The sequence below is a fragment of the Rhinoderma darwinii genome, chromosome 1, assembly GCF_050947455.1.
Source record: "Rhinoderma darwinii isolate aRhiDar2 chromosome 1, aRhiDar2.hap1, whole genome shotgun sequence".
NCBI lineage: Eukaryota > Metazoa > Chordata > Amphibia > Anura > Rhinodermatidae > Rhinoderma > Rhinoderma darwinii.
In genome coordinates, this window is record NC_134687.1 from 210,758,594 (window position 1) to 210,782,998 (window position 24,405).

The window sequence follows — 24,405 nt, forward strand, 5'->3', positions numbered from 1 at the left end:
GTCTAACCACTTGCTGCCATGGTCAGAATTGACTGCGGCATCTAAGGGTTTGAACAGCCGGGATCGACTCTAAACTAACTGTGTTAACTAACTGCGAACCACAACGTAATATTATGGTGCAGGGTGGGAACGGATTAAAGAGTTATTCCCATCCCATAAGATGATGGTATACTGCTAGGATATGCCATCACTTTCTGATCAGTGTGTGTTCCACCTCTAAAAACCACACCGATTCCCAGAATGAATGGGCGGCAGTACTGGTTTAGCGCTGAAGCTTTTCTCTGCAAAGCAGCGCTTCCAGCCACCCACTGCGAAGGGAAATGCAGCATGGCCCCATTCAAATAAATTCTGCCATACTATAGCTCCCTGCCCAGCAGGTGGTCGGCAGCGTTGCTGTGCAGGGAAAACTTTGAAGCGTTGTGGCCGCTCCATTGTCAGGATAAGTGGGGGTCCAAGAGGTCAAACTCCCACAGATTGCAATATGCAATCTCTTTATGAGATGGGAATAACTCTTTAATATTGGAGTGAATAGAAGTTGTATCAGTATCCTCAGGGGCTCAGCATGAGCAGTCTATATAAAATTCTACATAAGTTAAAGTATTATCTATAAACCATTCAACAATATGATGTACTATAGTAAGCTCTCATATTGTCACCAATACCATAGTGTTACCATTTTTTCAGTTTTCACTTGGAAACAGTTCTATAAGGGATTGTGCTCATCAACTGAAAACAGTATGGTTACAGTATAAAATATAGGCATGTATTTATGTGTACAATTTATTGTGTAATAATAAAACTGAGCATTTTTAAAGGGTAAACGCACAATGAATGGATACTTTGTGTATGTTTTTTATATGCAGTGTTAATTGAGGGAATTTTGTTAACAGCCAGATTAAAAAGTATTAAAAGCAATATCAGAACACAATCTAAGAGTAACAGATTATAAGCAAAAAACATTGAGGAAAATGACTGCTGAAGTATCATGTTTACCTCAAAAGGAATTCGAAGAAAATCAATGTACCTTCATTTTAAGTGGAAGACAAATGCTTAAAGCAGAGTTTGCTGTCATACTGCTGATTTGGGAAAACTGATTAATACATTTTGTGTTTTTCGTTTAGGGTATCAAGGGAAATGGGAAATGGGTCCATGAAACCCAAGCCACTGAGGCAGCCAGATGGACAACTGGTGAACCTTTCTATTAGTTCCTGCAGCAAAGTCCGTAATACTGATGCTGGGAAAGGAAGATCTTGGGAACTGGAAAGACAACTAAAGATGAAAGATGAGGAGCTAATAAAGAAAGAACACATAGTTCACGAATTGCAGGACAAGTTTACCAAACAGACTCAAGTCATTGCAGAAATCACAGAGGAGCTTCAAAACAAGTGCATCCAACTTAACAAACTGCAGGACGTTATCACTTTGCATAGTGGAAACTCCTTAACACCCACTTTTAAAATGTTGCACGCTTCGCCAACCACAAATCGCCATATATCGCCTTCAAGAGCTTTACAGACATCGCCATTTAAGACACTCTCAGGGTTTTTCAATAATAGTAAGCGAAAAGGTGCTAAGGAGGGAGTCTCTGCAGAACCCACCACAAGAACATATGACCAAAGTAACTCACAAAAGTTTTCATTTGAAAAAGCTTGTGTTAGAAAAGATTCAAGGTAAGCTTAGTCTACAGGTACGTATTTATCGGATATGTTGATCATGTTCAAGTCCACCTCTACTAATGGTGTTCTTGACATTGTGACTTGTTCCTACATGTTGTTCCAAATAGAAACCTTCCTTGGATGTGTTGCTATGACATATCAAATGTTTTCTGAAAGTAAAGTTACTCTTTAGGGTATGTTCACACGCAGTGCTTTCAGACATTTTTCGGGGGCGTAAACGCCTCGAAAAAGGCCTGGAAAAACGGAAGATGAACGCCTCCAAACATCTGCCCATTGGTTTCAATGGGAAAAACAGCGTTTCGTTCAGACGGGCCTTTTTTTTAACGTTTGCTGCTTTAAAAACGGCTGAAAACCAGAGGCTGTTTTCCCTTGAAAACAGCTCCATATTTTACAGCCGTTTTTACTTTAGCATGTGAACATACCCTTAAAGCTGTTGTCATAACAAAACCCTTTTCTCCTTTTTTTTTTACCTAATTATATAATCGTCCCCCTTGTTCTCCATAACAATGGGAGTACCAGAGTTTAGAATGCCACCTATCATATCAAATCATAGAAGTAAAAAAAAGGACAACCCTTTTAAAAAGAGCAGAAATCACAATTTATTCTAAATTTATTCTAAAAGGATATTTATTCACAGCAGATTCTCTTTATATTGCTAAAATAGTATGCCGCTAGACACTGGAGATTGAATGCAGGATTCTTACTGTGAAATATTATCCATAATGTAGAGAAATATCGTACCAGGATAGGATATGTAGTCCGCCAACTGTTCAGAATGTAGTAGGTCTGCATTCTCAATCAATAAAAGGGCTTTACTGTGTTCTCTAATTGGTTTTTCTCTTTCAAGACACTTTGTGCTCTTGGTTCTAGTGAAGAATCAATGTTTTCTCCGATTAATATTTAATGATTATTTCCTGTAATAAGCGATAAAGGGCTAAAATCTTTAATTTTGTGATCTAGAGTTGAATGGATACTAATTTTTCACTGCAGAATTCTTATATTACACACCCAACAAATATATGTGCAGGACATAGGCTCTTTTTTAAGTGCTCCCCATATGTGTTGCTGCGTGACCTCCAGCCTCATTAGCAGTTAGTGTTGCTCAGGGAATATAGTAGCAGGTTGCACAAGTCACATGGCAATTAGTAATGAATACACCATTTGCCTTATGGGTTAAAAGGATTATTTGTGACTTTATCGATATTTTTGCCTTCAGCCATATAGTTTTAATTGGTCTACAGTCAGACTTATTCCAAGGCTTAAAGTTTTGTGGAATATACAAACCACAAAGTTGTCCAAGAGTGTGTGGTATGTTCATTCATTTCGGTCATGGCAATTACGTAGAGATTTGAGCATCGTTGCTTTTCCTCACTCCCAGTGGAATAATAATCCCTGTGTGATGTCATATGATTTATGCAAAATGGCAATTATACATGATCAGGAAACCATTCATGGTATAAAAGTAATCCATAAATTATGCATCAATTTTTTTTTTTTTAATGCAGCACAGACATATCAATGACATGCAGATGTAATGAAAGCCATTACAGTATATCACTCCGTTCTGGTAACATATTGCTAATTCTACAACAGAGGAGAACTAGGACTCTTATTTAAGTACTTACCTTAAAGGGTTGACCTGTCTTAAGTAATTAAAGCTTAAAAAGCCATTAGTACTCCTGACTCACTCTCACCTCTTACTGTTTGACCGAATACTGCATTGTTCCATTCCTCTGTTAGTCCTCCTGGAAATATATCATTAAATCGCAGCACATTCTGATCCTGTCCAATCAGTGCTGACCATGTTAGACAGTGTAAGGACGCAGCCTATTGACAAAGGGAATGGTAAGTTGTCAATTTACTCATACATTTCCAGGAGGAATAACAAGGGAGTGGTGCAACAAGGAGTTCTAAGAAAAGGTGCTCCACCATCATTATTTCATAGGGAATTCAAGTATTTACTAAAAAAAAAGATATTTCAGGAGAGCTGACTGGTTCTCTTTAGTCATTGTATAATGAAAGCTTTTGCAACTTGCAGATTAATGTTTCAACATCTCACAATTTTCAAGATCTCTGCTGACTTTTAGTTAATGGAGATGCTTATTACATTTAGGGGCTGAAAAGCAATCCTGACCTAGTAACGCTCACAAAAGTGACAGTGTGTTACCATGTATCACTACAAATAAAAGATATCCTAGAGTTTGGGACAAGAGAAAGATTTGCATGGACTCACAGCACACGGAGATCCTACAGTTTCATATTAGGAAGCTGTAGTCACTCTACGTGATGCCATATGGGTCCTTTGTGTGGCACCGTATTTTTCCCATTACTTTACGGGTAGAATACCTCTGTAATACAGCTAGAGGCCCATGGCAAGCTATGGGTGCCGTATTGTGGATCTGTACAACTCCGAGCTGGAATACAGCCATGCGATGGTGCTTACAATGCCTGATTTAGTCATTGACAGCTATTTACACCCACTATGTTTAGGTCAATCTTTTCTTTTCTCTCAGTAGCATATGGCAACATAATTATAATAGATCAGTTGAGTTCATGTAACATAGCACCAGGTGGTCATGTATGAAATAACACAGGCGGATACTTACAATTGACACAGAGAATCTTTGTATTCTTTTGCTCAAGATGTTTCAGTAATTTTGTGTTGCTATATTGAAGGTGATATATTATTAATCCCAATTACTGTTTACAAATAAGGGATTAATAATGTTTGGCCAGTTCTTTCTATCCATTTAAATATTTGATGTTTCTTTTTTTTAAGTGAGAAAAAACTAATAATAGATGCCTTAAACAAGAATCAATTTCTAAAGAACTTAGATCCTCATCAAATCCGGGACATAGTAGAATGCATGTATGAGAGAAGATACGCTCAAGAAGAATATATTATCAAGCAAGGTGAACCCGGCAGCCATATCTTTGTATTAGCTGGTAGGTGTTTATCTCTGACTTGAACATTGGCTGGATGGGACCTGTCTTTATTATTGCTTATACACTTTAGTTAAAGTTCAGCTGTGACTGCATCTAGTCATGGAGATAAATAGAGCAGGTGATGTGGTCAAGAACTTACAGGCTGCATTCAATGTGTACTTAAATAAACATATCTGCAAAAATGGAAGCTGGAAGCCAACAACGAAATACTGTCTTTAGACATAAAAACTTGTTATACCCACACTATTTCTGGAGCCTTAAGAGACCACACTTGGTATCCCAATACTCTTAAGAGCTATCATTTCACTGGTGTGCCTGCATTATGTATGCAAATCCTAACCTCAGCAAACATCTGACGTCCATAGACATTTCCAAATGTATCTTGTGCCCGTTAAAGACTTCACCAAATAACAAATAGATTATAAATGGAATATAAACCCAAATATTTAATTTACGGATTTGAACTTGTCTTCCTAGAATAGGTTTGTTAACAATAGCATTGTATGATAAATCTGTATTCATGACTGCAGAATGTTTACTATGGATCATGTGTGGTAAGAAATGTTTATGTGCACCAGATATGGCACAAAGACACGGCAAAAGGTCTTGTTGTTTTGGACTTTCATTTATATTTTTATCTGTGTGATCTTTTTTTTTTACCTTTTTCCCTGTTCATAAACATGTATAATAAATGGCATTATTATTATTATTATTATTATTATTATTATTCGTATTTCAACAGGTATTTCATATATTGAAAGTAAATGTGATTATCTGCCAATAGACAATTCACCATGTACTCAATATTCGAGATTGAATATTTATGTATTTACAGTTTTATAGGTTGCAGATTTCCAACCTTCCTGCATTCTATGCATGTGCATTGTCTACATAGAGCTTGCCTTAGTGATGCGGGGACATGTAGGATCCAAATGCAGGACGCTTCCTTCCTGCATTCAGGCTGTTGCTTACAACTCTCAAGTGGGTGAAAGGAGCATTCTGGGAAGACATGGATCACTGCTAATAGTGATATAATGGCTAGCAGGCGATAGACCACTATTATCTGTAAGCTACATAAAGAGGAATGCTGGGATAACATATATTATGCTTTCCCTGATTCCTCCGAACCTAGGAAAAAAAAAAGTAACTGTAAAAAAAAATGAAAAAGTAAAAAAAACAAATACAATAAAACAATAAAAATAATAAATCTAACCACTAGCCCAGGCCACCTGCTCTGCAACGGACTGTCCTCTGTGACATGGAAGCATTTTACATGGATATCATGGACCCATATAATAATGCGTCCATATTACAGAATATATTATGTCAAATCCACACAAAATTTTAACTGTCGCTTGTTTTTGGTCTCCCTAGCCCTGCCCCAATTTGCTTTTCTACCTACAATAACATTTTCTGTACACAGAAGCGTTGCGTCCATTTTACAGACCCTACATACCACCTAAAGGAAGGTGGCGCGGCAGTGGAAATGGAGACCCGTGCTATCTGTTTATGTTATGTTGATGTAGGTAGAGCAAAGTATGTGTATTTGGTATCACTATACACGTGAGAGAGAGAGGATCATTTTGGAAAATTAATTTGTCTGGTTTAAGTAATAACATTAAATTACAAAAGGAAACAAGAAGAAAATTAGCATCTCTAACCCCTATTTTTCCCATTTCCCTTGATATAAAACCTAATTAGAATGAAAAGATACTGGTTGTGTTTTGTTATCACATTAAAGTCACATCTGTTTCCCAAAAAAGAAAAAAAATATTAGTCAAAGTATAAAATAAATAGGTTTTTCACCCTAAGGCCTAATTCACACGAGCATGTTCGGTATGTGATATACGGACCGTATGTCGGCAGTATTTCCTGGACTGAACCCAGTGCAGGGAGGAACGCTACTAGCATCATAGTTATGTACGATGCCAGGAGTCCCTGCCTCGCTGTGAGAAAACTGTCCCGTACTGTAATCATGTTTTTGGCACGGGACAGTAGTTCCGCGGGGAGGCAGGGACACCTAGCATCATAGAAAACTATGATGCTAGGAGCTCGGCTTCCTGCACTCTATTCGGTCCGGGAAATGAGACCGACGTACGGACCGAACACGGTTGTGTGAATTAGGCCTTAGGATTTAGCACTCCAAAAGGGGCAATTTTGCTGTGGACATTCAGGCATCAAGGCCTTGAAAGGGTTTAAGGGCAAAGCCCCATGTGGCGGAATTGCTCTTGAATTCCGCTGCGGACACTCCGCAGCGTTAATCCGCAGCGGACCCGTTTCTCCATTGCCTCCCACTTCTTTTTAGTAGGCTTCGTTTAGACGAGGCTGAAAATTCCGCTGCGGAGCATAGGCTGCGGTGCGGAATTTGGTGTCCGCAGCATACAATGGATGTTGCGGACCAGTGGCGGACTGGTTGCGGACTCATTGCGGAAGTTCTCCATTGACTTCAATGGAGATTCTAAATTCCGCAATGAAGTCCGCAGCTGTCATGCACATGTTATGTGTGCTGCGGATGCGTCTTGCTTTTTGGACATGACATTTCTTCATTCTGGCTGGACCTATGTATTTCTAAGTCTACAGCCAGACTGAGGAACTCAATGGGGCTCCTGTAATTACGGGAGCGTTGCTAGGAGACGTCAGTAAATAGTCACTGTCCAGGGTGCTGAAAGAGTTAAGCGATCGGCAGTAACTGTTTCTGCACCCTGGACAGTGACTACCGATCCCAATATACAGCAACCTGTAAAAAAAATAGAATTTCATACTTACCGAGAACTCCCTGCATCTGTCTCCAGTCCGGCTTCCCAGGATGACGTTTCAGTCTAAGTGACGGCTGCAGCCAATCACAGGCTGCAGCGGTCACATGGACTGCCGCGTCATCCAGGGAGGTCGGGCTGGATGCCGAAAGAGGGACGCGTCACCAAGACAACGGCCGGTAAGTATGAAATTTGTTTACTTTCACTAGGGAAAGTGCTGTCCCTTCTCTCTATCCTGCACTGATAGAGAGAAGGGAAGCACTTTTACCGCAGTACGCAGCAGCTAGTCCGCATCAATTTACTGCACATTTTGGGCAGATCCGCCGCAGAATCTACAACGCAGATTCTGTGCGGCATTGATGCGGACAGCTGCGGAGGAAAACCGCCACGTGGGGCCATGCCCTAAATGTCCCATAATGCTTTAGGAGACCAGTTATAGATTTTGCTTCAGGCCTGGGAGCTTCCAGGTACGTTGCTGAATAAAAGTGTCTTGGTGTGACCTCCATCCTAAATAATAGTAAATTGTGTAGTAGAACTCATACTGTAGAAAACAATACCTGGTGATTTTAAGTGTCATATTAATAAATATGTAGCATTTAAAAGGTATAATGGTAATGTAATGAAGTAAGTTACAATGAATAGTATAGTAGAGTATAGTATAATACAGTATAGCATAGAACAGTATAGTACAGTATAGTTGTCCAATAATTGTAGGAAATCATGTCAAGAAGTCTTAACGTGTTTCTCAAAGTTTTCCAACAGAATTTAATGGGTAAAAATATTATTTTTTCCAGAGGGTAAAACTGAAGTTTTCCAGCAGAACAAGCTTCTAGCTTCCATCCCAGTGTGGACAACATTTGGAGAGTTAGCAATACTTTATAACTGTACAAGAACTGCCTCAGTCAAAGGTAAATTTATACAGCTTCGATTCGAAGCCTGTGAAGCTTTGCCAGAAAATTTTACAAAAACACCTTTACTACTTATTTTTCAAAGGTTTGGTGTGTGTCTCTAGAATTTGACATAATAGTGTGTACTATGTGTGTGCTATGCATTGTGACATGCAAGTAGTGGCAAGATGAGCTAAAGAGAACTTATGTCAGGATAAAAAAAATAAAAAATATATATATATGATAGTGAGTGAATGAGAGAGAGAGAGAGAGAGAGAGAGAGAGAGAAAGAGAGAGAGAGAAATACATGTATACTGTTGCATCTTACTTTGTTCTAATAACTTATTTCTCCAATTCCTGAAAAATGTTAGTAACTTTTGCAATCAACATTTTGAGTACTCAAACCTTTTAGTATACAGCTTATTCATCTCATGTCTCTGATAGCGGCTACTATGGTCAGGACCATTTCTGAAAAGGTTACAGCCCCATTAATGTCTTCCTCTAATGTAGCTGCCAGCAATATAACACAGTTATGGTCATAAGGGATCAAGAATAGAGTTAGAATTCCAGAATTGATTGAGTTAAATCTCTATTATCATCTATTGGGAATATGCGGTATCCCTTTTAGATTGTTGGTCAATAGTAAACACCTGAAAAGTAAGACATCAGTTATGACAATGATAAATGATATCAAGCAAGACATATATTATTCTATTTTGCATGACTCTAAGGCCGAATTCAGACGAACGTGGGGAAACTCGGACGTGAAAAACGGCTGTTCTTCACGTCCGAATTGCCCCCATACGGGTCCCATTTTCACGGATCCCCATAGACTTGAGTCTATTGAAGGATCCGTGAAATTGGAACAAAATAGGACATGTTCTATTTTTCAATGGACCCTTCACATGGTCCATTGAAGCAACGGCTGTGTGAACGGCCCCATTGAAATCCATTGTTTTAACGGCCGTCACACGTACGTATACCACATTCGTCTGAATTTGGCCTAAAGAGAATGATATGCATAGTCTATGAAACAATTTTATTAAGATGCTTGGTAAAATTTGTACATTTGTCAACTTTAGAAAAGTTTTATTTTGTTTTGTATCAACAATTTGATTGATTTTATTTTTGTTCAAAGCAATCACTAATGTCAGGACATGGGCTCTTGACAGAGAAGCGTTTCAAAATATCATGAGAAAGACAGCTCAAACAAGACATGAGGAACATCAGAATTTTTTAAAAAGGTAATAAGACATTTGTTGAAAATCTCAGTACATTATATGTTCTTCAGTTAAAAATTATTGAATGATTTTGTTAAAGCGGTTCTCCACCTCCATAACACAACCTTGGATAGGAAATGGCATCTGCTGTGGGAAATTTACATATACTGTATGAATAATATTTTGTACATAATGTGGGTGTGTAGAACACTTCATTGGCATGTATGTTCTGACGCATCTATCCTCGTGAATGCATAATAAATCATGCTTAAATAAATGTCTCTTTTTCAAAAGTGTATTTCTGCTGAAGGAGCTTCCAGAAGACAAGTTGATGAAGATCGCCGACTGCTTAGAACTGGTAAGGCCATATAAAACAGACAGAAGTTTATTTTTAAAGTGTGCCAACTAACGAAAAAACTAAAATCCTAGGGACACTGTGCCGCTTGCCACTTGTGTGTCTGAGCCTATCTGTCTGTTTTGTAGAAGGCTCACCTTTAGTACAAATTTAATTATAAAATAATTAAATTATTAATAATATGTTTTAGTAAAAATATAAATAATAGTAACATGTTTTCTAGCTACTTTTGAAAGGGATATTTAACGAAACATATACATTAGAAGAAATATGTGAATTACCTGGAGAAAAAGGGATATACAGTTAAAAGCTTAAAACCTTACCCATCTCAATTTGTAGCAAATGTTTTTCAAAGTTTGGTGTACTATGGAAAGACCCTTGGAACATGTTCAAGATAGGTGACGAACATTCAGAAACTAAACCTTGTAATTTTTTTTTTAACATTTTTGAAATGTCAAATCTCAGGACAAGGAATACCAGAAACTATGTTCCATGTGCCTCTAAAATAGAAGAAAGTGAGACACGTAAAACTATTTTACCAAAGCACAAGAGAGCTCATTAAAAGAGTTCTATGTGTGCACAAAACAAACTGAAAAGAGGGCCCAGCTAGTTTATTTTCTTGGGCAGAAACATTATATGGAAGGTGGCCACTTCAAATACGTGCGGAGGAATCACACTCCATTTCTGAAAGATTTAACAGAAAGAAACTATTTTCAAGGTGTTGACTTTATGTCAGTCCTGTGTTCATCATATAATTTAACTAGAAGAAAAGCAACCTTCTATTGAAATGCAGTCAAAGAGCACTTTGCACTTAAGTGTAAATTACACCGCCAATGTATCAATGAGTATTTCATAGAAATTCCCTGGTGTCATTTATTAATTCCATGCCATGATGATACAGTGTTTGCTCTCCCATTTCCCAGGGTTTTGATGATGAAATTATTCTGAACAGGTCTTCTTGGATCTGCTCCCTCCAGAGGGTTGGCCATGTAACGTAACACTGACACAGATGTTACAAATTAATAATTCAGCGTAATTTACCGAAGAGCACAGTCATTTTTCTTTAAAAGACAAAATGTGTTTCTAATAGAGTATTTGGAGAGCAGACGTAATAACCACAAGAGAATTCCATTCCGATCCCAGATATTAAATCTGGAGGTATGCGGATTAATTGGAGTGCACTTTGCCTGTTACATCTTCACCTTTCAGTATTTAGAATAGGATGCTTCAAGATTGTTTAGTTTGCTTGTTTGTCTTTATTTATGTTTGTTTTTGTTTTTACTTTTAAAAAACTGATTTAAACCATTGCTCATAAAACTCTTGCCAGGAGTCTGATTTACATTCCGATTGCTGATACATAATTCCTACCATGATTATTGAATTATTTTTATTATTAATATTATTATTATTATTATTATTATTATTATTACTACTACTACTACCTAGTTTCAGGGCTGTAGCTATAGGGAGAGGAGAGGTAGCAGTCTTTCATGGGTCCTAGTGCCTAAATGGGCCAAAAGGCCCTTTTGCCAGATAAGAAGGCACAAATATTTTAAATGGCACATGATAGGTGGGGCCCTGTTACATATTTTACATTGATGCCCAGGAGCTTCAAGTTATGCCTCTACTATGTTTGCAATATATATTTGCTTTCCGATCATTTAATATTGAAATTAAAAATGATATAGATAATATTTTAACAACATAATATATATTTTAATAACAGTTAGTAAACCTGGAACAATTTAACCCCTACCCGTTATGAGTAAGTAACTATACGTCGTCGCGGGAGGTTACTTCCCACACGAGGACGTATAGTTACTGAGTTGTTTCCGGTGCACACTGTCGGCGACAGTTTGCACCGGGAACCGGGAGGTCAGTTGTCGCCTACAGCTGACACTCCACTCTTGCCGGCCAGCGGTCCTTTGCCACTGATTTAGGTGAATTAACCCCTTAAATTCGGCGATCGGTTGCAATCGCCGAATTTTAGGGGTTTCTAGCATATTGGCAGACCCCGGTCCAAAATTGCTGGGATTGCCGATAGTTAGCATGGCAAATGGAAGCCAAACAATGGCTTTCGTGTCTGCCATGGATGGAAGCCCATCATGACCAATCTTTGGCTGGTCCTGATAGGCTTCCTGTCAGAGTGACAGGAAGTCACTGTGCCGTTGTCGGCGACAAGGTGTGCATCGGGAACTGGAAGATCAGCTGTCCCCAGTGTTGCCAATCAGCGGCTCATCGCTGCTGATTTCGGCAATTGACCCGATAAATATGGTGCTCGATTCGATCGCCACATTTAGGGGGTTTGTAGCACATCAGCAGCCCCCATGCAATTGGGGCTGCTGATGCTTGTGATGGTATCCGGAGGCCAGGCAACGGCCTACGGGTCTGCCATGTATGGAAGCCTATGAGGACCAGTCTCTGGCTGGCACTCGTAGACTTACTGTCAGAGTGACTGTGACGTCACACTGACAGTTGGAATACATTACACTACTAGGTAGTGTAATGTATTCTAGCAGCGATCAGAGCTGCAGGTAAAAAAAATAAAGTGTAAAAAGTAAAAAAAAGTTAATAAAGAAAAAAATAAAGTGTAAAAAGAAAAAAAAAAGTTAATAAAAATGTTTTATAAAAGTGTAAAAATAAAAGTTTTTGTTTTCCTATAATAAGTAATTTATTATAAGAAAAAAAGGGAAACGTTAAAAAAAGTACACATATTTGATATCACCGGGTTCGTAACGACCCAAACTATGAAACTATAAAGTAATTTTTTCCGCACGGTGAACGCCGCAAACAAAATAAACGAAAAACTATGTCAGCATCGCTATTTTCTAGTCACCACCCCTCCCAAGATATAGAATAAAAAGTGATCAAAAAGTCGCATTTACCCCAAAATAGTACCAATATAAACTATAACCCGTCCCGCAAAAAACAAAACCTCCCACAGCTTTTTTGACGAAAAAATAAAAAAGTTACGGCTCAGAATATGGTCTCAGAAAATAAATTATTTTATAGAAACGTAATTTTATTGTGCAAACGCTGCAAAACGTAAAAAAAAATTATACACATATGGTATCGCCGTAATTGTACCGACCCGCAGAATAAAGTAAAACTTTATTGCGCACGGTGGATGTTGTAAGAAATAAAGATTTTAAAGCGCGGTCACCTTAGCTCTAAAAAAGATCGTGTGGGGTCAAAATGCTCACTATACCCCTAGAAAAATTCCTTGAGGGGTGTAGTTACCAAAATAGGCTCACTTTTGGGGGGTTTCCACTGTTTTGGTCCCTCATGGGCATTGCAAGCCAGACATGGCACTGAAAACCAATCCAGCAAAATCTGCGCTCCAAAATCCAAATGGTGCTCCTTCCCTCCTGAGCCCTGCTGTGGGTCCAAACATCAGTTTATGACCACATATGGGGTATTGCCGTAATCGGGAGAAATTGCTTTAAATATGTTGGCGTGCTTTTTCTCTTTTATTTCTTGTAAAAATGAAAAAACTCTATGTTTCCACAGAAAAAAAGGTGATTTTCATCTTCACAGACTAATTCCACTAAATTCTGCAAAAAAAACTGTGAGGTCAAAATGCTAACTATACCCATAGAAAAATGCCTTGAAGGGTGTAGTTTCCAAAATGGGGTCACATTTGGGGGATTTCGACTGTTTAGGTACCACAAGACCTCTTCAAATCTGACATGGTGCCTAACATATATTCCTAAAAAAAGGAGGCCCCAAAATCCACTAGGTGCTCCTTTGCTTCTGAGGCCGGTGCTTCAGTCCATTAGGACACTAGGGCCACATGTTGGATATTTCTAAAAACGGCAGAATCTGGGCAATCAATATTGAGCTGATAAAACCTTCTGTGTTACAGATTTTTTTTTATTACAAATGAATTTCGGCAAACAAAAATGAAATTTGTAAATTTCACCTCTACTTTGCCTTAATTCCTGTGAAACGCCTAAAGGGTTAAAATACTTTCTGAATGTGGTTTTGAATACATTGAGGGGTGCAGTTTTCAAAATGGGGTGATTTATGGGGATTTTCGAATACAGAAGGCCCTCAAAGCCACTTCAGAACTGAACTGGTCCCTGAAAAAATAGCCTTTCGAAACTTTCTTGAAAATATGAGAAATTGCTGCTAAAGTTCTTAGCCTTGTAACGTCCTAGAAAAATAAAAGGACGTGAAAAAAATGATGCAAACATAAAGTAGACATATGGGGGATGTTAACTAGTAACTATTTTGTGTGGTATTACGATCTGTTTTACAAGCAAATACATTTAAATTTAGAAAAATGCAAATTTTTGCACATTTTCGCTAAAATTTGAAGTTTTTCACAAATAAATATTGAATTTATCGACCAAATTTTTTCACTAACATAAAGTACAATATGTCACGAGAAAACAATCTCAGAATCGCTTGGATAGGTAAAAGCATTCCGGAGTTATTACCACATAAAGTGACACATCAGATTTGAAAAAATCATCTGTGTCCACAAGGCCAAAACAGGCTGCGTCCTAAAGGGGTTAATGTATGTGGTAAACAATAGTTTTACAGTTGTGCATTACATGTCCTTCACTGTGGTTAAAAATCTGCTCACTCCAAAAAAAAAAACGACTTTCATTTGCAAAAGTTAGAGGTGAAGCCAGAGGGTTTAATTTCCTTTCTTATTTTATAAATTTCTCTGTACATTTTATGGCTATATAGAATTTACATAAAAGTATGTAAGAGCTAAAACTGATATAGTATATATTCTATTGGAGCAGTGCTTGCAATTATTGGCTTTTCAAGAATAATATAGAATGAATGCATTATATTGTATAGAATTACAATTAATACGAGACTTGAATACTCTACAACCGTAAAGTGCACCTATCATTTATTTTTTGGTTTTTCTGAATAGGTCCCAAATACTGAGCTGAATAATTTGTATTTATTTTTTTGGCATAAACTTAAAGTTTTGATCAAATTAACAAGAAAAGTCAAAGAGACAGTACAAAAAAAAGAGAAAAGCTCTAGCAATGATAAACATTTAAATACATTAACCCCTTAATGACCGGCCTATTTTGGACCTTAATGACCAAGCTATTTTTTACGTTTTTCAATCGTCGCATTCCAAGAGCTATAACCTTCTTATTTTTGCGTCGACATAGCTCTATAAGGTCTTGTTTTTTGCGGGACAAGTTGCACTTTTTAATAGCACCATTTTTAGGTACATATTATTTATTGATTAACTTTTATTAACTTTTTTTTGGGGGGGAATAGAAAAAAATCAGAAATTTCGCCACTCTTTTTTGCGTCCTAAATCTACGCCGTTTACCGTGTGGTATAAATAACACAATAACTGTATTCAGCGGGTTGTTACGATTGCAACGATACCAAATTTGTATAGTTTTTGTATGTTTTACTACTTTTACACAGTAAAAACGCTTTTTTTTCAAAATTATTTGTTTTTGTGTCTCCATATTTGAAGAGCCGTAACGTTTTTATTTTTTCGCCGATTCGGTCATATGAGGGCTTTTTTTTTGCGGGACGACTTGTAGTTTTTATTGGTACCATTTTGGAGTAGATGCGACTTTTTGATCACTTTTTATTACATTTTTTTTAAGTCAGTATTCACAGAAAACAGCAATTTTTCCATAGTTTTTTATTATTTTTTTTACGGCGTTCACCGTGCGGGTTAAATAATGTAATAGATTTATAGTTCGGGTCGTTACGGACGCGGCGATACCAAATATGTGTAACTTTTTAACTTTATTTTGTTTTTTTAATAGTAAAGCATTTTGTAAGGGGAAAAGCTGGGTTTTTCATTTTTTTTCACATTTTTTTTTAAATTAACTTTATTAAACTTTTTTTTCACTTTTTTACTAGTCCCACTAGGGGACTATAATATGCGATTCTGCGATCGCATTTATAATACACTGCAATACTTTTGTATTGCAGTGTATTACTGCCTGTCCGTTTAACACGGACAGGCATCTGCTAGGTCATGCCTGCGGCATGATCTAGCAGGCATTCACTCCAGGCAGCCTGGGGGCCTTTATTAGACCCCCGGCTGCCATTAGAGACACAGACTCTCGGCGATCGTATCGCCGGGTGTCGGTGGGGGAGAGAGGGAGCTCCCTCCCTCTCTCCAAAACCACTCAGATGCGGTGCTCGCTATTGAGCACTGCATCTGAGGGGTTAAACGTGTGAGATCGATACTAATATCGATCTCACACGGCAGAGCAGGGACGCTCCCAGCCCTCAGCTGCCTCTAGCAGCTGAGAGCAGGGAGATTTGACAGCTCCCTGCTCTGTAAACTTATTCCGATGCCGCGACGTAAAAAGTCTATGGCATCGGAATAAGGCCCGTTAGTGACCGACGTAGAAACACGATGGGCCGGTCACTAACGGGTTAAAATAATTAGAGAGAGAAGAGAAAAAAGGGTGGGGGGAATGGGATGTGAAAAAAGGTAAGGAGGTCACAAGAGGCGAGGTAGAAAACCTAACTCTGGACAAAGATTTCCCATCTGCCTAACAAAAGTTGGAAATCTTTTTATAAAAGTCAATTGGCAATATCTGCACTGTCCCTTAAGGAGATCCATCTAGACCAGGTACTATAGAAACATCTCACACTATCACGATCATCAGCTTGTGCTGATTGATTTATTGATGCATCTTTATACAGGTCGAAGCTCCGTGTTTCTGTTACAAAGCTTTGATTCCCCCCTTCCCTATAGGGCTTGTCAACATGTAACGTATTTGCTGCTGAAAATTTCCGCAGCATTTACGCATCAACTAGCAGACAATCCGCTGCGGAAAATCCGCACCATTTCATGCGTTATTTTACTGCGGAAAATAGTGCAGATTTTTGTTGCGTTTTTTGTTGCGTTTTCTCAAGGGCTCTGTGATGATGATATTTCTTCTTCCTGTGATGTCATTTCCACCCCTTGTAAGAAATTCTGCAGTGTTTCAGCAGCAATTTACACAGTACATTGTAGTTTGCTGTGGAATTGTTGTGCCTCATTGAGTTCCATAGGGAAAAACGCAGGAAATCAGGCCATTTTCCACCGCAATAATTGACATGCTGCGGAATAAAAATTATGGACCACAGGTGAATTTTCGGACGGAATTTTTCCGCAGTGTGTGGATGACATTTGTTAAATCACACCCATTTTGCTGCTACTGTATTCCACTGCATATTTTCTGACCGGAATTGCGCAGCAAAATACGCACCAATTACGTGTGGACAAGCCCTTACACAGTCCTAGAGAATAAGCCTGCAGCCACTAAAAGAGGGAACTTAGGAGCTCTGTGCGCTCCCCCTCATAGCGTCTGCAGCAAGCCAAGATTTTAGCTTTGTATTAAGGAAGGCAGAGTATTTGTCGTACAACAGTTTCGGCAGATGTAAACAGAGCCTTAGGCTCTGTTCACATCTGCGTTGGGGTCCCGTTCTGACTTTCTGTCGGAGGTTTCTGTCAGAACGGGACCCTGGACAGACACAAACTGACTCCGATGGAAACCAGAGGTTTCCGTTTCCATCACCATTAATTTCAATGGTGACGGAGCCGGTGCCCGTGGTTTCCGTTTGTCTCTTTTGTGCACCAGATCCGTCATTTTGCTAGAAGCAATAGCGTAGTCGACTGATCCGGTGCACAAAAGACACAAACGGAAACCACGGGCACCGGCTCCGTCACCATTGAAATCAATGGTGATGGAAATGGAAACCTCTGATTTCCATCGGTGTCAGTTTGTGTCTGCTCAGGGTCCTGTTCTGACGGAAACCTCAGACGGAACGTCAGAACGGGACCCCAACGCAAATGTGAACAGAGCCTTAGGGCGGGTTCACACGTGGCGGAATTTCACTTAAATTCCGCTGCGGACACTCCGCAGCGTTAATCCGCAGCGGTGCCGTTTGTCCATTGACTTACACTTTAATTTAGCAGTGTTCGTTTAGACGAGGCGTAAAATTCCGCTGCGGAGCATAGGCTGCGGAGCGGAATTTGGTGTCCGCAGCATGCTCTGTCTGTTGCGGAGCAGTGGCGGACTCATGGCGGAATTTCTCCATTGACTTCAATGGAGAGTCAAAATTCCGCAATGAAGTCCGCAGATCTTATGTGTGCTGCGGAGCGTATTGGTTTTACTACCATGACATTTCTTCATTCTGGCTGGACCTATGTATTTCTAGGTCTACAGCCAGACTGAGGAAGTCAATGGGGCTCCCGTAATGACGGGAGCGTTGCTAGGAGACGTCTGTAAATAGTCACTGTCCAGGGTGCTGAAAGAGTTAAGCGATCGGCAGTAACTGTTTCTGCACCCGGGACAGTGACTACCGATCTCAATATACATGTATCTGTAAAAAAACATATAAGTTCATACTTACCGAGAACTCCCTGCGTCTGTCTCCAGTCCGGCCTCCCAGGATGACGTTTCAGTGTAAGTGACGGCTGCAGCCAATCACAGGCCAAGCACAGGCTGCAGCGGTCACATGGACTGGCGCGTCATCCAGGGAGGTCGGGCTGGATGCCGAAAGAGGGACGCGTCACCAAGACAACGGGCGGTAAGTATGAAAATCTTTTACTTTCACTAGGGAAAGTGCTGTCCCTTCTCTCTATCCTGCACTGATAGGGAGAAGGGAAGCACTTTTCCCGCAGTCCGCAGCAGCTAGTCCGCATCAATTTTCTGCACATTTTGTGCAGATCCGCAGCAGAATCTGCAACGCAGATTCTGTGCGGCATTGATGCGGACAGTTGCGGAGGAAATCCGCCACGTGTGGTCATGCCCTAAGTCTTTCATTTTCAAAACACAAATCTTATATGCAACTTCAAGAAAAAAAATCTGCTCTTGAGTGACATTCAACATTTTTATACAGTTTAAGGCCCTGTCCACACAGAATTTTTTGGCTCTGATTCTGATGCGGAAACCACGTCAGAATCAGTGTAAAAAGACACCCAAAACCACCTCCCATTGACATCCTCTTTTTTCTCGCGGTTCTGTCTCTGACCTCCCATTGAAATCAATGGGAGGCAGAGAAAGCATTTTACTCTGCTTTTTTTTGCCCGCGGCACTCAATGGCCACGGCTGAAAAACGCTGCGAAAACCGCAGCAAGAGAGTGCAGGCAGATCAAAATCTGCCTCAAAATTCCTGAAGGAATTTTGACACAGACTTTTTCTGCCTGCAAAACACTCTATGTGACCAGGGCCTGAGGCTGGATTCACACGGGACGGAAATGCTGCAGATTTTAAATGTGGAAAATCTGCAGCAGATTACAGTCCCAGCCATGCGGATGATATTTGGACAAATCCGCAGTATGCTCATTGTGTTCTATTCTTTTCAATGTGGAAGGGGTGAAATCCACAGCAAAATCCGCATGTAACGCCTCAGCATTTCCATTCCGTCTGAATCTGTACATGAAAATTGGAGCAACTTTGTAAATACTTTTTTTTATATATCTGTATTGCTTTTTAATTACAAATGTTTTAGCAGTTAAACGGACACTAAACCTAGAAATTAATAATAAAATTAAACAGGAGATAAACTTGACCATAGTGTTTGTCAATCTGCATGTTCCTGAAATTGTGGAAAGGTTGCAGAGAATACAGTTCAATGTTTAAGATTTTACTAGTCTATTCTATTTTCAGCTGATGAACGACTAAGTGGGCTAAGCCAAAGTGGCGGGCTCTCGAATCCTTGTGTCCTACTGCAGACAGGACAGATAGGAGAAGGCTCCTGCTGTAGCCAGCCAGAACATGGCTTATCTCCGGGGACGCAGATTTCTTTATATATTACTCAGTATTATTTGCAATATGAGACAAAATATGATCAAAAGAGTAAATGAGAATGAGGGAGGAATTGCTGGGATTTTATTTATTTTTATTTTTTGTGTGTATTTTCTAGGTTTAGTGCTCCTTTAAGACAGAAAGCTAAATTTAGAATTCTGCAGATTCCCTGTTACCATAGAGCAGTGCATTGTCGGAGCTCAGATGACTCAGAGGACTCTGATACGCAAGAATGGATTAGAATAGAACATGCGGCGAGTTTCATGCAACAAAAACACGCTCCATGAATAAGCAGGAATGTGTGAATAGCCCCATTGAATTGCATTGGTCAGTATACTGTCAGTTATTTAAAGTGACAGCACATGGACTTGAAATATGTTCGTGTGAATAAGGCCTTAGAACTGTTAGGTCACATGTCAGACAGTAGAATGGAGCTAAACTGCTGTCTGGACAAAATAAGTGTAGAAAGAATCTATGTACATGAATGAGGTAAACAACATGATATGACTTGAAAGTTACGCTAATGTTTATATACTTTTTAACTGTGACATTTTTAATATTTGTAATATTCAGTTTTAAAAATGTAAGTAAATCTATTTATAGTAACATTTCTTTTTTGTTGACAGGAACGCTATGATAAAGGAGATTATATTATTCGTGAAGGAGAGGAAGGAAGTACATTCTTTATCATTGCTAAAGGAAAGGTGAAACAAGCCGGCCATTACAAATAATGATTTAAAGGGAAATTGTCTTTAGAAAATAACCTATTTAAATCAAGTTTTTATGTTAACCCCTTAATGTCCGGGTCTGAAAGTGCCTTAATGACCAGCTACATTTTTCTCTTTTTGCCTCTCTGCATTTCAGTAGCCATAACTTGTTTATTTTTTCAGTGACGTGGCTGTATGAGGCCTTGTTTTATGCAGGGGAAATAGTAAAAAAATATTTCGCAGTTTGGGGGTAGAAAAAAATAATTTTTATGGCGTCAATAAAGGAAAAAGCGATTCTCTGCATAGATTTTCTTGTTTATTTTTTATCCCGTTCATGTTTCATGCTATATAACCTGTTAAAGAGGCTCTGTCACCACATTATAAGTGCCCTATCTCCTGCATAATCTGATCGGCACTGTAATGTAGATAAGGCCCCATGCACACGAACGTACTTTTGCGGCCACAATTCCCCCGAAAATCCACGGGAGAATTGCAGCCCCATTAATTTCTATGGGCCCATGCACACGACCGTGGTTTCCACAGTCTGTGCATGCCCCAGGAGCCTGGACCGCAGAACACAGCCGTAATAAGACAGGCTCATAGAGATTAATGCACACGGCCATGTGCATGGCCCGCGGTTTGCGGGCGGCTCGCAGGTGACACTCCACGGCCATCCGACCGTAAAATCATTGCCGTGCACATGGCTATTGTCGTGTGCATGAGGCCTAACAACAGCAATCATTTTTCAGCAAGTTATGAGCAATTTTAGATTTATTCTAATTAGTTTCTTAATGCCCAACTGGGTGTTTTTAAACTTTTGACAAATCAGCGTCATACACTTCTCTCCACTCATGTCCCTTTGTACTCACATATACCCACATTAACTTTACTGAAGTGTCTTGAGAGTGAATACTGAAGATTGGAAGCAAAAGGGTTGCAGTTTTCGGGACACGGCACCAGACCGGTAAGTAGTCAAGTCGATGTATATATTTTGCAGTATTTTTAATTGTTAAAACACTACGCGTTTAAGGACCGGACAGGTCCTTTCGTCAGGTTGCTACAATGGTTTACAAAGGGAGACTCCCTTTTATACACAAAAGAACCGGGAAAAAAACAATGGGATCGTTTCTTTCAGATAACAGTCGTGCTTCAATTAAAAAAAACAGGAAATCAGAAAAATGTGGGTTTCCTTATCTGCGGACGTCAGATGGCAGAATTAAAATCTCTTGTAGTGCATATTGGTGAAACTTGATGAACACTATCACATATCCATTCATTTAAAAATGCATAACAACATATAAAAGATAATATATATAGAAAGACAATTATATATATGTACTTATATAAGTAAATGTGTAAACAAGCGCTGATCTGCGCAATTAAAACCAAAAAGCATTAATTTGATAAAAGAAAGAGAGATCACGCTGTGTCGTCACTCACAGGTCCTGCATCATGTCGGCCACATCGGCACCAGAGGCTACAGTTGATTCTGCAGCAGCATCAGCGTTTGCAGGTAAGTAGCTACATCGACTTACCCGCAAACGCCGATGCTGCTGCAGAATCAACTGTAGCCTCTGGTGCCGATGTGTCCTCGCTCGTCCGACACGATGCAGGACCTGTGAGTGACGACACAGCGTGATCTCTCGAGAACACGGCTGTGTCTGCACTGCCAGAAGCTGGGCGTTGTGAAGAGAAGTGGATGATACTTCTCGTCAGAACGCCCAGCTAGTAAAAGTAGTAAAAACGCCCCGATGTACGCACATAATACACGCCCACTTGGACTTTTACGTTAAACACACCCACTTGGACTTTTGCAAGCCTCATTTGCATAAATACAAATATGGTCATAACTTGGCAAAAATGCTCGTTTTTTTAAAATAAAAACGTTACTGTAGTCTACATTGCAGCGCCTATCTGCTGCAATAGCAGATAGGGGTTGCAAAATCTGGTGACAGAGCCTCTTTAAGGTTCCCTAATGCCTTATTTTTGCTCCTAGTTAAATTCCCTGTGGTCTTATTGCTAGCGGATGGTTTACATTTATTGCCTGCTTCTCTAAATTCATTAGAGACAAGGGAGAAAAAAGTTTCTAAATGATGTCCCCTACTATAAGTAGGGTAGAATTTGGATCTAGGTTTAACGTTGACGTGCTGATGTGTATTTACGGGATTATATTCCCTATCTCCCGTTTTGATGTTACCTGGTAGTAAAAATGTCTCTCTAGTGTCAATCTTCTTATAAAATTGTTAAGGTCTAAAAATAGTCTAAAATCATTTGATTCTGAGGTCAGGCAAAATGAAAGACCCCTTGCTAGGACCTCAATTTCCTCCTCTTTGAGGATATATTGGGATAAATTAAAAAGTTGAATATTTTTAGGTTGTTCTACTGGTTCTTCTGTTTTATCTTCATTTTTCTGGTCCTCATACTGTTGTTCCCTTCTCTCATATTTGTTTTTGGTGTGTCTGTGACCCCCTTTTTCCGCTCCTATGCCCTTTCTTTTTAACCGTGGGGTCAATGCTTCCCTGGGTTTTGGACTGAAGTACTGAACTATGGACTTCGTTGTAATGATTGGTAATACCGTCTCTAATGGGGGTCCCGATGGTATTGGTCCTGAGGGTATTGACGGGGTTTCTATTTGGGAGGGAAGCCCTAAAAAAGACATGCTTATGTTTGATAGGGACATATTCATATTGGGTAAAGATGTGTTCATAGTTTAATGGGGGCTGTTCATGGATAGTATAGTCCAGATTATTTGGTATTGTCACAAGATTATTAGTCGATGAGATAGGTTGGGACAGAGATATCTCATCATGAATGGTAAAAATTGAGGTCCTAGCAAGGGGTCTTTCATTTTGCCCGACCTCAGAACCAAATGATTTTAGACTATTTTTAGACCTTAACAATTTTATAAGAAGATTGACACTAGAGAGACATTTTTTACTACCAGGTAACATCAAAACGGGAGATGGGGAATAAAATCCCGTAAATACACATCAGCACGTCAACGTTAAACGTAGATCCAAATTATACCCTACTTATAGTAGGGGACATTATTTAGAAACTTTTTTCTCCCTTGTCTCTAATGAATTTAGAGAGGCAGGCAATAAATCTAAACCATCCGCTAGCAATAAGACCAGAGGGAATTTAACTAGGAGCGAAAATAAGGCATTAGGGAACCTTAAGAATAACAAAGAAATAGTGATAAGGGCTGCCAACAAGGGAGGGGGGATAGTCATACAAGATAGATCTAATTACATCAGGGAAGCCAACCACATCCTTTCCAACCCCACTTACTATGAGATCCTAGTTTAGCTTTCCAAAAAGAACTCAATGATATTGTGAAAAAGGCATTTGAAAAGGAATTTTTAAATAAAAAAGAGAGGGATTTTATACTTAAACAAGAACCCCAGCTACCTTATTTCTATCATCTCCTGAAAATATACAAAAATCTTCAGAACCCCCCTGGAAGTCCCATCATTTCCGGGATTGATTCTCTCACCTCAAACTAATCCCATTTCGTTGACCTTCACTTACAACCTTATGTCACATCCCTACCATCTTATTTGTTAGACTCCACGCAATTACTTCAAGAACTAGAACCAATGTCGATCCCTAATAATTGCAAACTACTCACATTATTCTAATATTCCACACTCCAAAGGATTAGAGGCTGTATATAGTACATTATCCACTGGAGGGTCTATGGAACCAACCCAAATAAACTTTATAATTCAAACAATTTACAGTGGAGGAAATAAGTATTTGATCCCTTGCTGATTTTGTAAGTTTGCCCACTGTCAAAGTCATGAACAGTCTAGAATTTTTAGGCTAGCTTAATTTTACCAGTGAGAGATAGATTATATATATAAAAAAAAAGAAAATCACATAGTCAAAATTATATATATTTATTTGCATTGTGCACAGAGAAATAAGTATTTGATCCCCTACCAACCACTAAGAGTTCAGCCTCCTCCAGACCAGTTACACGCTCCAAATCAACTTGGTGCCTGCATTAAAGACAGCTGTCTTAAATGGTCACCTGTATAAAAGACTCCTGTCCACAGACTCAATTAATCAGTCTGACTCTAACCTCTACAACATGGGCAAGACCA

At 39.2% G+C, this 24,405-nt stretch overlaps 1 protein-coding gene across 1 annotated transcript in view; it reads left to right on the forward strand.

Moving 5' to 3' along the window:
- The first annotated feature begins 1,128 nt into the window (after nt 1-1,128).
- Nucleotides 1,129-24,405, forward strand: part of PRKG2 (protein kinase cGMP-dependent 2) — a 100,803-nt gene continuing 77,526 nt past the window's right edge. Inside the window, 6 exon segments of the mRNA XM_075849836.1 lie at nt 1,129-1,670; nt 4,456-4,622; nt 8,170-8,283; nt 9,401-9,506; nt 9,777-9,840; nt 20,216-20,293. Of these exon segments, the coding sequence (XP_075705951.1) occupies nt 1,135-1,670; nt 4,456-4,622; nt 8,170-8,283; nt 9,401-9,506; nt 9,777-9,840; nt 20,216-20,293 (1,065 nt within the window). The 5' untranslated portion in view covers nt 1,129-1,134.